Here is a 15552-nt window from a genome sequence, read left to right as displayed (position 1 = left end):
GATCATGACCTGAGCCAAAGTCGGACGCTTAACCGACTGAGCCACCCAGGCGCCCCGGATGTTTAAATCTAAGACCTATTATTGGCACAGGGGAGGCGGCATCTCGCACAACTGCTGGGAGTATAAACTGCTGCAGTAAGGTTAATATACAGCAGGCTAACGTCTGCTCTGGCAAAGGCTGAGAAACAACCCAAGGTCCCAAGGACAGTGGATAAATTAGAACCACAATTTGCTATTATGTCACAAGTACAAATGATGTTTTCAATGGCATCAATATGCCAGGATATAATAAGAAGTTAAAGGGCTTTTTACAGCAGTGGGGGGGGGCGGGGGTAGAGAGAGGGAGAATGAACTTGATAAAACATCCCCCAAATATTTGTTTCAAATGTCTAGAAAGAAACACGCCAAAAAAGCATATTGTTTTTCTGGCTGATGGGATTCTAAATGATTTGGTTTTCCCCTCATTCTATCATTCCATAGTTTCTAAATTTCCCACAATGGACATACTTCTTTTGTAAATGAAGAAGTTATACAAATAATGAAACAATAAAAGAAACAGATGTAAACTATAAAAAATATATAGTAAAAGAACACATCAGTTTTCTCGCTACTTCCATTTTATTCCAGCACCACGTCTGTGCCGTGAAGCCTGGGGCGAAACGTGATGCTTTCGAACATCCGTATCTTTTTTAAATGCCTATCTTCCATCTCAAGTACAGTATCAAATCCTAACAGGAAATTAGCTTTTTCTGCCAAAAGAATTATGGACTTAGATTATGGTAAAGAAATCAATCTGAAATACCTAACCTGTAATTGTTAAAGCCTGGGAGCCTGCCTACCTAGCTTAGGTAAACACAGTTTAGGGGTGAATGGAGAATTTAGAGGTAGCAGGTTTAGGAGGTATAAACACGTACAAGAGAAAGAAACCTCAAACAGTCTAGGAATGCAAAAGACATGGGCAGGAATGACAATCAGGGCTTGCAAAGAACAAGGCTGGGAAGCTAGGAGACCAATTGGAGGTTCACATGAGGACCCCAAGAGTACCCCATTAGGCCGCAGCCATGGCGCGAATGGTGAGGGGGCTTAAGTGGGTGGGGAAGGGGAAGCTTAGGCAACTACCTTTGTTGCCCTCCAGTCACATCTGGTAAAACTCAGAGCACAAAGCAAGCATCGAGTAAGAGTAGAATGGACAAGATGTGCTTTACGGCCCGGATTCGGTGGATCTGGCCTCACACAAAATTAAGAGACAGTCAGCCAAAACGCTTCTCAACTTTGTAAACCTACTCTAGGAAGTGACTGCACCAATTCTGTTATTTCGTGATCATTTATACCAAACTATGTCCCAACTACTAGGTGAACTTTTTTTTATTACTAACATCTCTCATTTAAAACTACCAAAGGTCTATTTGAATTAAAAGCTGAAGTATCAAATACTATCTGAAATCTCAAAACCAAAGCATAAAAATTCACTTTAATGGGGCACCTGGCTGCCTCAGTCGATGGAACACACGACTCTTCATCTCAGGGTTGTGAATTCAAGCCCCATGCTGGCCAAACAGACTACTTAAAAATCTTTAAAATTAGTTTTTAAGAACATGAACTCTAGAAAGAAAGAAGGGAGGGGCTCCTGGGTGGCTCAGTCGGTTGAGCGTCCAACTGTGGCTCAGGTCATGATCTCACGGTTTGTGGGTTCGAGCCCCGCATTAGGCTCTGTGCTGACAGCTCAGAGCCTGGAGCCTGCTTTGGATTCTGTGTCTCCCTCTCTGCCCCTCCTCCACTCTCTCTCTCTTTCTCTCTCCCAAAAATAAACAAACATTAAAGACAGAAGGGAAAGAATCTCTCACACTATGCATCAAAACCACTTGCATCCCATCTTTTCAGTGTTTTTATTTCAAAGCATGTATCAGCATATCCCACTTCCTAAAAAATCTTTCCAACTGATAGACTTTAAACAGCAAGTTATGCTGCCAATCTTGGCTGTTCATTTTTGACCTGTCAGGAGCATCCCTTCCCTTACGTTGGCCACTACGCAGTAGACTCAAGCTCTTATCTTACAGGAGGAAGAGGAATTAAACCAACTCTCTGGGAACCACAGCAAACATACTCTCTTCATCCTCTGACTGGTGTCAGAATCACACTCTCAATCCCAAATCTAATTATTCTTCTGAAAGAGAACATTTCCCAAGACAACTATTATTACCATCCAGCTGAGACTTAATGGTTTTAAGAGCTAACAACTCCGAGCCCTCTATTTAGGAATGCATCAGAAGAGACCCCCATGGCACCTGGCATTTAAGTCACAAGAACAAGGACATTTTGGAAGTTTCCATACTCAGTTTTTTAAATAGAACTATCTGCACCAAAAAAATCTGGTGCCTTCTTTTCACTGCTGAGGATGAGCCTGTTCAAATCTGCCATCAGAGAGCCAGCAGCCTGGAGGAATCAGAGTCATTATTACATGGTTTCTTTACCCACCCTTCCCTATCTCTGCCTTCCCTTTAAGAAGAAAAAGCAAGAGAAGGGAAGGGAAAGAATGGGAAGGAGAGGAAGGAGGGGGAAGGGACAAGAAAGAGGGAAACGGGCACCTGTCTCCCTGGCTGCCCTCTTACATGGTACAGCTCTGGGCTGCTGCCCTCCCCACCCAGTACCTCTGGCTAGACCAGGGCTCTTTCTCTGACTTCCATGTAATGACCTCCTTTTTTCCTTCACAGACTTTCTCACGATCCATTGCCTTCTTCTACTTCAACTTTGAAGTTTAAACTTTCCCTCCTTTACCTGTAACTTAAAAGACAAGGACAATGTCTTTACTGGTGCTGATAAAATGCCCCAGATCAGCAGCAAACAAGGAAAGCCCTCCTTTTCTCTGGTTTGCTGGATTACAGAAGTGGCCAAATCTGGCAGAAGCGTAAATTTACAGGAAGAGAAAAATTCATTTGTAGTAACTATAAAGGTGGGAGGCAGGGGACCCAAAGATATTTTCTGATCAATTCCATAACCTTCCAATTCAAAATTATTCTTTCATTTTTAAATGCTTTGCTGTATTTGCCACATTTCCTAATGTGAATGCATATTACTTTTACAATCAGGGCAGGGTCTAATCATATAGCAGACTTTTCAGAAAGTTTCTCTGAAAGAGCTGAAATGTTCTCAGCGATTTCATATACTTATGTTTGGTTGTTACCAAGGTGACCATGTAATTTCCCATCCAAACCAGGCCCCGTGTGGGAGATCAGGGGAGCTGGATCTGTTGTGTGAACGGGAACAACAGACCTGTGCTTATTTCATAGACAGGTGCCTCCACGCCCCCAAGTGCCCAACCCCAGCGTCTCCAGCCTGACCTTGCTGCCCACATCCAACCCGACACCAAGTCTCGTCACTGTCACGTCTACCTCTTCGCTCCTCTCAGAGCCACCTGTTTCCCCACCCACCTGTCTTTCCTTCTAGGTGCCCCCAAGGACCCCAGGCCCCAGCTTCTCCACCCCAGCAGGCCTTCTCATGGCCTTGCTACCCCACTGGGACTGGTGGAACATCCCTGCCACCACTCTCCCACAAACTCTCAACCCACTGTCCTCTCTGGCCCTCACCTGGCAAAGGCCCTGCCCTGGCTAATCCTACAGACCACCCATATTCTCCACCCACGAGGCTCACAATGCCTTCATGGCTGGCTGCCCACCACACTGCTTTCTTGGTTCCCCTCCCACCTTAGCAACCATTCCTTATGTGTCCCCTTTGCTGGCCCTCCTCCACCTCCACACACTCTTGGGCCCTCAGACCCCCTTACATCCCTAGCGACATCACCTCCCAGGTGATACCATGCAATTCCCTGGCTCTAAATACCCTCTCCCGCTACAAACACCCATGCTGCTTCCCTAAGCACCACAATCTTGAGCCCTTTTCCTACCCAGTGTCCCCGTGGCCAACACCACATTCCTGAGCTGCCCCTACCCCCCCCCCCCCCCCACTCACCTGTCTTCCATCCACCTCAGTACTTGGCCAATTCTTCCAGATGCTCAGGGAAAATACCTGAGGCTGTTCTCGCCTGCCCTCTCCTTGCTTCTATCCTCATCCAGTCAGCTCTGCTCCAGGGCCTGACCACTTCTCACCACCCCCACACCTCCACCCTGGCTGGAGCCACCGTCAGCTCACCGCCCTGTGGGAGCCCACTCCTGACTGGTCTGCTCCCCTCTTGGCAGCCAGAGAGAGCCTTTTAAAACTAGGCAGGGCATGCCACTCTGCTCAAAGCCCTCCAACAGTTTTTCATTGAACTCAGGAAAAGCCAAAATTCTTAGCAGGGTCACGCGGCCCACATAATCGCTATTGACCCCCTCTTGCCCTCTGTCCAGCCACACCACCTCCTCAGGATCCCTCAGACGTACCAGGCACCTCCCCCTCAGTACCTTTGCACCTGCTGCCCACACACTGCCACGGTGGGCTTCCCTCAACTCCTGCAGGCCTTTATTCACATGTCATCTTCTCAACACAGCCTTTCCTGGCCAGCTGAACATGCAACACCTCACTCCTAGCAGTTTCTCTCCTTTTTCTCTATTTTATTTCTGCATTCATATTTGTCAACATCTAACATCTCCACCTGATTTACTTCTAGCATGCACTCCTGACTTGTCACCAGCATGGAGCTCTGAGACATCAGGGACTTGTCTGTTTAATTCACTACTGTTTCCCCAGAGCCTTAAACCTGTGGGAAGCACTCAGCACATTTTAAGGGATGAGTTAGTTAATGGCCTACAGGTCCTAGGTGATCCCTATAGGACTTCACATTGCATTCCTCACTATCCCTCTTCTTTCATTTATTTCCTTCCAGAATTTGTCACTGGCTGCCATTTGATGCTTCTACTTCTTTGTTTATTGTCCATCTCCTCCCACAAGTGGAAGTCAATGCCAAGAGAGCAGGAACCAGGTGGGCACCTAGTGAACATCTGCTGCAGGAAGCAGTCCCTTTCCTGCCTGCCTTCCCAGACCAGGCCACGATCGGCTCTTACCTGGACTGCCGTAACACCGCATTGGGCTTCCTATCTCCAGACGCTTTCCTTTCCCAGCACCTGAGGCAGGAATTCTTTACCCCAAAGCTCAAGTAACTTTGCTACAACTGTTCATCGGCTCCCCGGCTCCCCACCTCCATTCTCTGTATTCTGACGGTACTAAGCTTGTGCCAGGACAAGGCATGGCCATGTTGTTCCCCAGCTGAACAGCCCTGGGTCTCCCTCCTCTTGACCTGCTTCACCTAGACATTTCTCAGGACTCTGAGGTCCTCTCCCCTGGGAATCTGTGACAGCCTCCCCACCCCCGACCATAACGTGGCTGGGCAGAGGCCCCTAAGGGCCGACTTGCCATCTCTCTCCTAGTGGGGTGTAGTGGCTTTTTACACGCTCTATGTGGTGCCCACCCACTGGGGGCCCTATGGGTTCCTGCCATTATATGACTCTGAGAAAAACACATTAGGGAAGTGGAAACAAATTATGGATTTGTATGAACCATGAGTGTTTCTCCCACAAGTTGAACCTAATGAAGCTACTATTCAGTCCATACCCCTAACATCTCCAGACTAAACAATCTACTCTTGGCACCCACGAGAGGAGACCCCAATATTCTCACAGAGGCTATTAGAAAAAGTAGAAGACACAAAACCTTAAGGAACCCTAAACACTTTTTGCCAGCTGTGAAATTGGCACTGGAACATCAACGTGTTGAAACAACAGGCTGTACTACCGGTGGGCCTCTGCCAACACCAAGTTCAGGCTATTAACTTGGTTTCCCCTGGACACCCCTCCGGGTTCAGATGATACAAGAGCCACCGACACAGGAGAACTGCAGAGCAAACACATGACCTTTACCTGGCTGGTGTCCTTAGGGTTCAAGCCTTTTTGTGGTTTTTCTGGTTCTAATTTCTTGCCACATGGCATTCGCCCATATGACACATTTCCTAGTTGCCTTTAAAAGCATACAAATTTGCCTAACAAGATTCCCATGGGATAAGGAGATCTTTTGTTATGTTTCTCCTATTTAATATCAATTCTGATCACACGATCTAACTTCTCTGAATGCCAGGGCTTTGCAAGTCTCTGGTTCTTCCTGTGACCTATTCATTGTTCTTCTATGTATGGATTTATTCTTTTTCTCTTTAAGTTATTGTCATGGGCCATTATTTTACTTTGTTTAAAGAAACTCTGATCCCCTTTCCATGTGAGTTTCTCAAAAGTCACCTCTTGCCCCATTTGAGGAAGCTTTTATTCAGCACAGGAGGCCAAAGAGAATCTCCAGTGAGAAGATCCTCAGCACCCCACCCCCACCTCCAGCAGCCTGCTCCAGCAGACCTCCCCAATATGGTTCGAGGAGCAGCCAGCTTTGGTTCCTGCTGCCCCAGCCTCCGGGCACTGATCTCTCACACAGTAACAGCTGACAGCCTGAGCCCCAGCTTCTGACTCCAAAGCAAACATGAAAATAAGAGCCTGCATTTTAGTCTGGCAAGGCCTTGACCAGCAAGCAAAAAGAGATGGACTAACCAGTAGCCTCGTGAGGCTGTCAAGCACTTGATCAGTGCGACTGAGGAACTGAATTTCAGATTTTCACTTTAATGAGTTTAAATAGCCACATGTAGCTAGCAGCTACTGTGCTAGGCAGCACAGATCTGGCGAAAAGGACAAGTATCATTTATTGGTGCACAGAGAGGCCATGTCATATAAGAGAAAACAATACACAACCAGAATCACCAAGTCAGCCAGATGCTCACAGTGACAAGGAGCTGGAGGCAACAAGAGACCGAGCCTCATCTTTCACCTTCGCTCTGACCAGAGCATCAGCTACAGCAGTTCAATCCCCGCCCATCCCAACTCTTTAAGAACATCCCCAAGAACACCTGTTAGAGTCAGCAGATCAATCCACCATACCTGTTATTAGTATTGCTTACGTGCAGCTCCTGTCTTCCTCACTAGCTGTGAACTACCTGGAGCCAAGAGCCTGTGTGATCCAACTGATAGAAAAGTCGAGCTAATGCACCAGGTGAACTGTAGGCTTGGGGCAAACCCGTGTACTTCACCTTCCCATAGAACTATCAGGAGAGTTCTACAGCCACCTTTAGCTCTCAGGTTGTCAGATTCAATGAAATTAGCGTCGAGACCTTCTGGGCGGGACGAGGAACAGGGAGATACAGATGTACATCCCGAGAGCAGAGAGGCAGCGACCCAAATAATCCTACCAGCTGGACAGTGGAAAGAGAGCAGCTGTGACCTAGCCCCTTACACCTGTCCTGTTAACAAGCAAATCATGCAGAATGGTGTTCTATCTTAAGCTTTCTTAGGCAGCAATTTCACTAGTGATTAAATACGGGCAATGCAGCTTTCCTACACGTGAACTATTTCTTTAACAAACACTCCTTGTTAGACTTTTGTTTTCATCTGTTTTCCTGCTGCTTGGCCTTCTGCTTTCTCATATGCCCTGTAGGCGCTCATGTGAATACACTTCCTGACCTCCCTGCTTCTAAGGTGGTGCGTGTGCTGACCCTTCACAGCCCCTCCTCCTGGAAGCTCACGCCCATGATGCCAACTCTAGTTGTCTTCTTTTTATCCCCCTTTTTGATACTTACCTTGATAGCCCCACACAGCGGTAAAAATTCCAGAAGTTCCCTACTGAAACTGCTATAATGTTAAACCGACCTTAGGTGTACATCATGTTTATATCCAACTACACGTATGTCCACGTTCTCAGCTCCCATGTACTTGCAGGAGCAAGTAGAGAATGGTAGAGGGGGTGCCTGGGTGGCTCAGTCGGTTAAGTGCTGACTTCGGCCCAGGTCATGATCTTGCAGGTTTGTGAGCCCTGCACTGCACTCTGTGCTGACAGCTCAGAGCCTGGAGCCTGCTTCTCATTCTGTGTCTCCCTCTCTCTCTGCGCCCCGCCCCCCCACATTTGCACACTCTTGCTCTCTCTCTCAAAAATAAAATAAATATTTAAAAAAATAATTTAAAGAACAGTAGAGGGAAAAACCCAAAACAGACAAACCTTTCTGTAACAAGAAACATAAAAAGCAACGAATAGGCTGACACTGGGCCAGGCAGGGCTCTGAGCCCAACAGACCTCGGTCAGGCAGCCCTCGGCTCCAGCTGGTAGACAGGAGCTGGGGAGCCCCCACACAAGGGGGAAAAGAACCAGGTCCATTGCTCAAAGCCAGGACCCAGCAGGTCATGTCATGGTCGGCACCACTGAGGGAGAGAGTAAGACCTCTGCCATACGACCTGGTCCTCGACTGGATCCAGAAAGAAAGAATGCAAAACCACAGCAACAGAAGTGGGAAGTGGAGGGGAGAGGGGAGAAAATCTCAAAAGAAACACTCAGAAGAGGATTTCACACCTCTTGATAAATAGAACAATTGGAGAATTACTTTAAAATAAGTACATTAGGGTCCTCGGTGGTTTAAATAAAAAAACATTTTTAAACAACACAAACACACATACGAGAAATTAAGAACCAAAAATAGGAGTGAACCAAACAGAAATCTCAGAAACAAGAACTATAATCAATGCAACAAAAATTCAACATAAACACATGACCATACACAAGGAACTAGTAAACTGGAAAATAACACTGGGGAATCCATCCAGAATCGTCACTAGAAAAAGATATCCAAACCATGAGAATGCGGTTAAAGAGAAACACAGACCGACTAGAAAGCTCTAGTGTGTAATTAACAGAAGTTCATCCAAGAGTTGAGAGCAAAATACAGTTATTTTCAGATGTACAAAGATGAAGGCAGTGACCGTTCACAGACCCTCAGTGGTTTTTTTGTTTGTTTTTTTAAAGAAAAGTGAGCAAAGAGGAAGGGAGAGGGAAACAAACAGGGGAATAAGTATGAAAAAGGACAGCAAATGCTGTGGGTTTAACAAACTGTAAAGTATCACAATCTGAATATGAAAATAAGTCAACCTAAAACTCGACCATAACGACAAGGTGGGTGGGTGACCAAGGAAGCTCCGGTTTTTTTCTCTCAAGTAGAGGGTGAGGGTGAGCGGTCTGCTGGGCTCTCAGGCAACAGGAGAGGCAAACTGATAACCAGGCACAAAACGCTCCTTTTCATTTTTCAAAGATGATCTTATTTAAACTTGAAAAACCAACTCGCCTCTTTCTCTAGAAAGACTGTCTATGTCAATCCTAAGCCTTCAACACAGCAGAAAATACCATTTAAAATTTTCACTTTATAGGAAGAAAGAAAACAGTGATGTGAGGTGTAAAATCATTGAGACAGCTCTGTGAATTAATTAATAGGGTAAAAAACCAAAATGTGAATACAAGTCGGGTCAATCAACGTGCATCCTTCTTCCTGAGTTAATGCCACAGTGAGGCAAATTCCAGGACCATTCAGTAAGGAATCTTAGGACAAGGTATTCTTGCCCTTAACCTCATTTCCAGTATTAAGAGAAAAACAGCCAGAGGCAAGTTCTCTCTGAAGAGCTTTTTCCTTTTTTGAACCAACACTTTAGGTAACTTTATACACATCAAATCATAATCCTGCATCTGGAAAAATATTAGCATTGAATATAATGAACGTGTGTAATCAGCCTTATCTAACTGATAACACTTGTCCAGATAAAACTACATCTTGGATGCTGCTGCCATAATACAAAGCATGGACTTTTAGGTTCCAAATAGTAAGTCATCCATTCCTTCTCCTACTTTGCAATATAAGTCCACAAAGTTGGGTTTGGGGTTATTTCGGTAGAACACAGTTTTGGAGACAGAATTAAGCTCGTAGCACGCTCCAGTACACAGTAAGCACTGGGCTGATTTCATGATGTTCCCGCCAATGCATGCTTCCTTCCTGGAGCTAATCCCATCAGGTGACTGGGCAGAAAGTAGTAGAGCCAAAACCTGAGTCAGCCAACAGGGCTCCCAAAGACTATCTCACGTGAAAAGCATTTGGTTTTCAAATGCCTTAACCTTCACTGACAACAGGGGTATTAAAGCTAATCCTATGCTGATTCAATACAAAAACTACTTGAGAGTGATTCAAGAGGAGAGAAAGAAGGGAACATAGTTACCGGAAGAGTAAAGAAAGCGGGATGCTTCGCTTCATCTTCATATTTGCCTTCAGTTGAACTTCCAGCCTCCATGGATTTGGACGTAGTGTTCTTACCAATACCCATCATTAAGAGAAAATGAGTAGTTTGGCCGTTGGACTGGAGTGGCTGGAAGAGAAGGCTTGTTCAAGCGAGGAGCCCAGGATCTGAGCTGGCTCTTCCAGTGCCAGGAGCACCCAATTTTCAGGCAGAGATGAGCCCCACAAGTGCCATCTCTAGCACCTAGAAAGAGAGGAAGCAGCCAAATCACCAGGAGCACACAAACAGCACAGGACACACATTCACTGCATTTCCTGCAGAGAAGTCAGAGCGTAAGTCACATCCAAACATCAAAAAAGCATATCACTTAATCACACTTTTCAAGTCCCCACTATTTTGCTTATAGTCAGTCACACAGATTCTGAACTGCCCCCTGGAGAGTGGGACCACTGAACTGGACCATCAGAAATACCCAAATACAAAGATGAAAAGGCAGCACAGGGATTTCTCTGACATGCATTATGGTACAGATCTCACAGCACAGCACTATCCAATGGAACCTGCCACAGTGATTAAATGTTCTGTATCTGCCTTGTCCAATCCAACAGTCATTACCCACAAGGCAATTAGTACTGAGCCCTTGAAATGTGGCTAGCGCAATAGAGAAATGGAATTTTTACTTGCATCTAATTTTAACTGATTTGAATTTAAACAGTCACATGTCACTAGTGGTAACCACAGCTAATTTACCAGGATATCAAAAATTCCGAATTGCCTATAGGTGCCCAATTAAAGGTAGGGGAAGGCATTCAAAAGCATAAAAAAAGGAGGGGGGGGGGGGAGATAAAATGAACCCAGGATTAAATGACCAGAGTTCGAGAACATGTCAAGATGACCTTTAAATGGGCTAGAATGCCACACAAAACACAGAGCCAGAACATTCCGTATCAATCAAATGACAACATAAACCTAAACAGGAAATCGGAAAGACAAAATAGAGGAAAGGAGGTAAAAAGGCAAGAGATAAGGGAGGAAGGGGAAGGAGCACAAGATGGGCCTGGAATGCTCAAACTGATATTGTTTGAGGAGGAAAAGTGCACTGCTCTAGGCTAAGAAAAAAAATCTAAGTAATAGATGAGTAGGAAATCACTGGAACAATTCTCTGTGGCCAAGTTTCAGTGAAGAAAATTAAAAACTCAATGTCAAACAACAGAACCAGGACTTACACAATGAAAGAGATCCACCCAAAAATTAATAAGCATTTGGGGAATTTCAGCTTCCAGAAATGAGAGGACACATAAGATCCCTACAAGGATTGGCATGTGTACAATAAAACATGCCTAAGTATGCCCAACGTTTTATTAAAAAAAAAAAAAAAACCACAATCAGATAGGGGTGAGAAGGGACAGAACACTCATTAGAACGATGTCAGATCTCAGCGCCAATTACTGTTCCAACTGAGAAGAAATAACCCAGCCAAACGGTCCTGCAAATGTGAAGACACACCTACAAAGTTTAGGAATATAAGTAGGAGGACCACCTGGGTAGCTCGGTCAGTTGAGCACCCGACTCTTGATTTTGGCTCAGGTCATGGTCCCAGGGTCGTGGGATGGAGCCCTGCACCAGGCTCCAGCATGGAGCCTGCTTGGCATTCTTTCTCTCTCTCTCTCTCTCTCTCTCTCTCTCTCCCCTTCTCTCTCTCTCTCTCTCCCTCTCCCTCTCTCTCCCCCCCCACCACCCCCTGCCTCTCTCCCTCTCTCTCAAATAAGTAAAAACAATGAAGAAAGAAAGAAAGAAAGAAAGAGAGAGAGAGAGAGAGAGAGAGAGAGAGAGAGAAAGAAAGAAAGAAAGAAAGAAAGAAAGAAAGAAAGAAAGAAAGACAAAATACAAGTAGGAAAACCTCCTGTTCAGGGAATTCTGTTACAGACTTTCATTCAATAATGACTTTGGATGAGCCAGGGGAAAAACTGAAATATAGGCAGATAAGAGAATCACACAAAATTTGATAGTTTGGTAGAGTGCAAGATGGGAAAATAAAGGAAACGGCTGCCAGAATATCAAGTTGCCTCAAGTAGAACAGAATCAAATGCACATATCAAACTTTTTTGAGGGGCTCGTTTGTTTTTTTTTGCTTGTTTTTAGTTTTCTTTTAACGTGTATTTTTGAGAGACAGAGCACAAGCCAGGGAGGGGCAGAGAGGGAGACACAGAATTCGAAGCAGGCTCCAGGTTCCAAGCTGTCAGCAAAGAGCCAGATGCAGGCTTGAACCCACGAACCATGAGATCATGACATGGAGGGGCTCTTTTGGTTTAAATATGCATGCACATTTTGCATTCTTGGTTATATCCTATCCATGGTCTGTTGAAAGCAGCAGCTCTCAACCCGGAGTGACTTTCCCTCCAGGGGACATTTGGCAATGTCTAGAGCCATCACAACCCGGAGAGAGCCACCAGCATCTAATAGGTAGAGGCCAGGAGTGCTGCTAAACATCCTACAATGCATGGGGCAGATCCCAAATGTGACTACCCCCATGACTGGGAACAAAGGGGGACAGTTCCACCGTTGCAAGACCACTTTCCATCAAGTACCCCGTGTCCTATTTCTCTACCGAATGTTTAACTGGCCCTTGTGAGCTCTACTGGGACCTACCCCCTGCCTTTGCTGTCTCTTGCAGAGCAGCACCCTTTGGGGTACCCTGAAGACAAGCCCAGTGAGCAACAAGAGGAGATGGGGCCTCTTGTACAGGACAGTGATGCACTGAGAGGCTTTGGGGTAGAAGGCTCCCAGACCTGGAAGAGGGGACACCCTTTCTCAAGTAAGACAGGGAGCGGAAGAAGGAGAGGAGACTGAACAATGAGCACAGAAAGATATCCTCACAAGTCTCCAGGTGACAGAGCATTCCACACTCAAGTGTTTGAGAGTGAAGAAGACAGTCTCAAGGCCAGACCCCACAGCAGAGTGCTTCATCCACATAGGCTGAACTTGAGTGGGGAAATGTCAAGGCCCAGATGCAAAAAACAGCAAAAGACAAAAGGGGGGGGGGGGGGGGAAGCTTAGGGTCTGGTTTAAAGTTTGTGTTAAAAGGCAAAATCTCCCAGGGAATCCAACACTGGGGAAGATCTGCCTGCCCCCAGCCCCCCATCGCCCCTCTTCCTACTCCTTGCAAAAGGAAGACTAAAGCAAAGCCACTGCTATCTTGCCCCTGACCCGGTGATGAGGGAAAGGAGGAGCTGAGGGATGAGTGATGGGGCTCATTAACGATGAAAAGGACGAGGAATGACACAGTGAGAGCGACAACCAGTCTCCTAGCTAAGCACCTGCCTCACCAGATCAACAGCCCCTTGTCCTCCTAAGTAGGAAACGGTATTGCATGATATTCCACTAATTCCACAAAAGGGGAAGGTAAGCTTCAGAGCAGCTCAGTAACTTGCCAAAGGACACACAGCCAAAAGCAGTGGAGCAGGATTCAAACTTTAATCAGCATTCCTGCCCTAACAGCATTTATACAAGCAAGACCCCCGGCCCCCCTCCTGGAGCGAACGTGGCCCAGGCTGGCCTGGAAGCCCAGCCGCCCGACTTGCCGTGTGCCGTCTGCCCTACCTGAGATTTCTGGGGGGGCCCCAACGGGGCAAGGACCACCAAGCTCCCTCTCCAGGGCTGAAGCCCCCACCTGCCCCAGAGCAGGAGCTCCCAGAGCTGTACCCTCCAGGCGCTGCATGGCATCACCACCACCTTACCAACAGCCCTACCGCCTCTGGCCTCCCTTTCCTGTTCTAGCTCGAGCACTCCACTTGTCCACACAAGCACAGCCAGCGTGCCCTTTGATGTGTCCTGATGCACCTGAGAATAACAGCCCAATTCCTCAGCAAGGCCACAGGGTCACCGTGAAGCCTCCTGGGAAGCGTGGCCCCACTGCGCCGTCATTTCCATCTTTCAGGTTCTCGGCTGCTGGGTCCCTCACGAGCCCTCAAGCTCACGTACAGGCAGTGCCTCCAAAATTGACACCCTTTAGCTCGTCCCCTTCCATCGGGGTAACTCCCATCAGTGCTTCCTCTGCTCGCCACCTCACCATGGCGTCCGGGAAGCGTGAGGATGGCTGATACAGCGAGATCATGTCTGCCTGCCCAGCCAGACCATGCGTCCACTGCCTGTATCCCTGGCTCCCGCGGCTCAATTCGGCACCTGTATTGAAGGTTGCCCGCTATTTGTGCAATGAATAAATACGCTGTGAAAAAATAAAGGTACTAAATATAATGTAAGACTCAGTCTGGATTAATACTCTTACTAAATTGAAAAAGGAGATTAACAGCCAACATTCACCACATCTGTAACACCGTGGATGCACGGATGTCAGGGACAAGCCAGGGTGTGGACATCACTGTGATCATTCGACTGACAGAAAGAGGAGGAAGTGTCTGAAAGGAAAGGAGCAAATCAGAACCACAACCAAGAGGTAGGAAAGTCAGAGAATCTACCGGTAGCCAGCTAGGCACAAAATATGTGAGCAGAGCTCCTTTGGCGCTGATTGGCTCAAACATTCCCCAAATGCCAGCAACAAGCGTCTGGTTCTGAAGCTGGCAAAATACCGCCCTGCCTGGCTTTGCAGGGCCCCCAGGTAAGAGTGGGTTTTACGTTGTCATGGGTGGTAAACAACAGCAAGGAAGAAGCACACGTGACAGGGTATCTGGGCCAGAAAACCTGAGATGTTTATGGAAAAGTTTACTGACCCCTGAAGACAAGAGGATGAACAAATCCTGTTTAAAATGGCAATTATAGGGGAAAAAATAGTTTCAAACAGAGAGGGAGGCAAACCATAAGAGACTCTTAAATACAGAGAACTGAGGGTTGGTGGGGGAGCTGGGGAGAGAGGAAATGGGTGATGGGCATTGAGGAAGACACTTGTTGGGATGAGCATGGAAGTGATGAATCACGGGAATCTACCCCTGAAACCAAGAGCACACTGTACATAGCTAACTTAACAATAAATTACATTTTTAAAAACGGCAATTATAGCATTAAATACTTAAGTTTCACAAAAAATGTGCATGACCTTTATTTATACAACAGTCAACTATTACTAGGGATCATAAAGCAGATTTAAATAACTAGAAAAAAAAGACTCAACCCTGGAATAAGAGTGCTATTTGTATATTCATTTTCCGATATACATAATGTATATGAATTCAATAAAAATTAATACCCCAAAAGAAGAGAAAGGGGGCTGAAATTCCTGTGGAAGAATAAGGATAGCCACAAATATCTGAAAAAATAATAAGAATGTGCTCTATTAGATAGGAACCCTAACACAAAGTTGGAATAAACAGGGGAGCTCACAAAAACTGACAAACAGACGAGACAACAGAAACCCCTGAGGCCTGCTTCAGATTCTGTCTCCCCCTCTTTCTGCCCCTCCCCCTCTCATATACACTCTCTTTCCCCAAAATAAATAAACATTAAAAAAACTGGGGGCGGGGGGGAATGCCTGGGT

The 15552-nt window shown here is 46.2% G+C and overlaps 1 protein-coding gene across 8 annotated transcripts in view; it reads right to left on the bottom strand.

Annotated features, from left to right (window-relative positions):
- SLC23A2 (solute carrier family 23 member 2) overlaps nucleotides 1-15552 on the bottom strand; it is a 132886-nt gene that overhangs the window by 65744 nt on the left and 51590 nt on the right. For 7 of the 8 annotated variants that reach the window (XM_060612922.3, XM_060612932.3, XM_060612901.3 and 4 more), the window contains one exon: nucleotides 10047-10307. In XM_060612922.3, coding sequence (XP_060468905.1) covers nucleotides 10047-10154 — 108 coding nt within the window. In that variant the 5' untranslated portion in view covers nucleotides 10155-10307. Of the gene's footprint in view, nucleotides 1-3966; nucleotides 4219-10046; nucleotides 10308-15552 lie in introns of those variants that run through there. The other variant, XM_060612970.3, reaches the window with a different exon arrangement.

Source organism: Panthera onca, chromosome A3 (assembly GCF_046562875.1).
Source record: "Panthera onca isolate mPanOnc1 chromosome A3, mPanOnc1 haplotype 2, whole genome shotgun sequence".
Classification (NCBI taxonomy): domain Eukaryota; kingdom Metazoa; phylum Chordata; class Mammalia; order Carnivora; family Felidae; genus Panthera; species Panthera onca.
The sequence above is the reverse complement of the archived record's forward strand: the minus strand, read 5'-3'. Positions and strand labels throughout refer to the sequence as shown.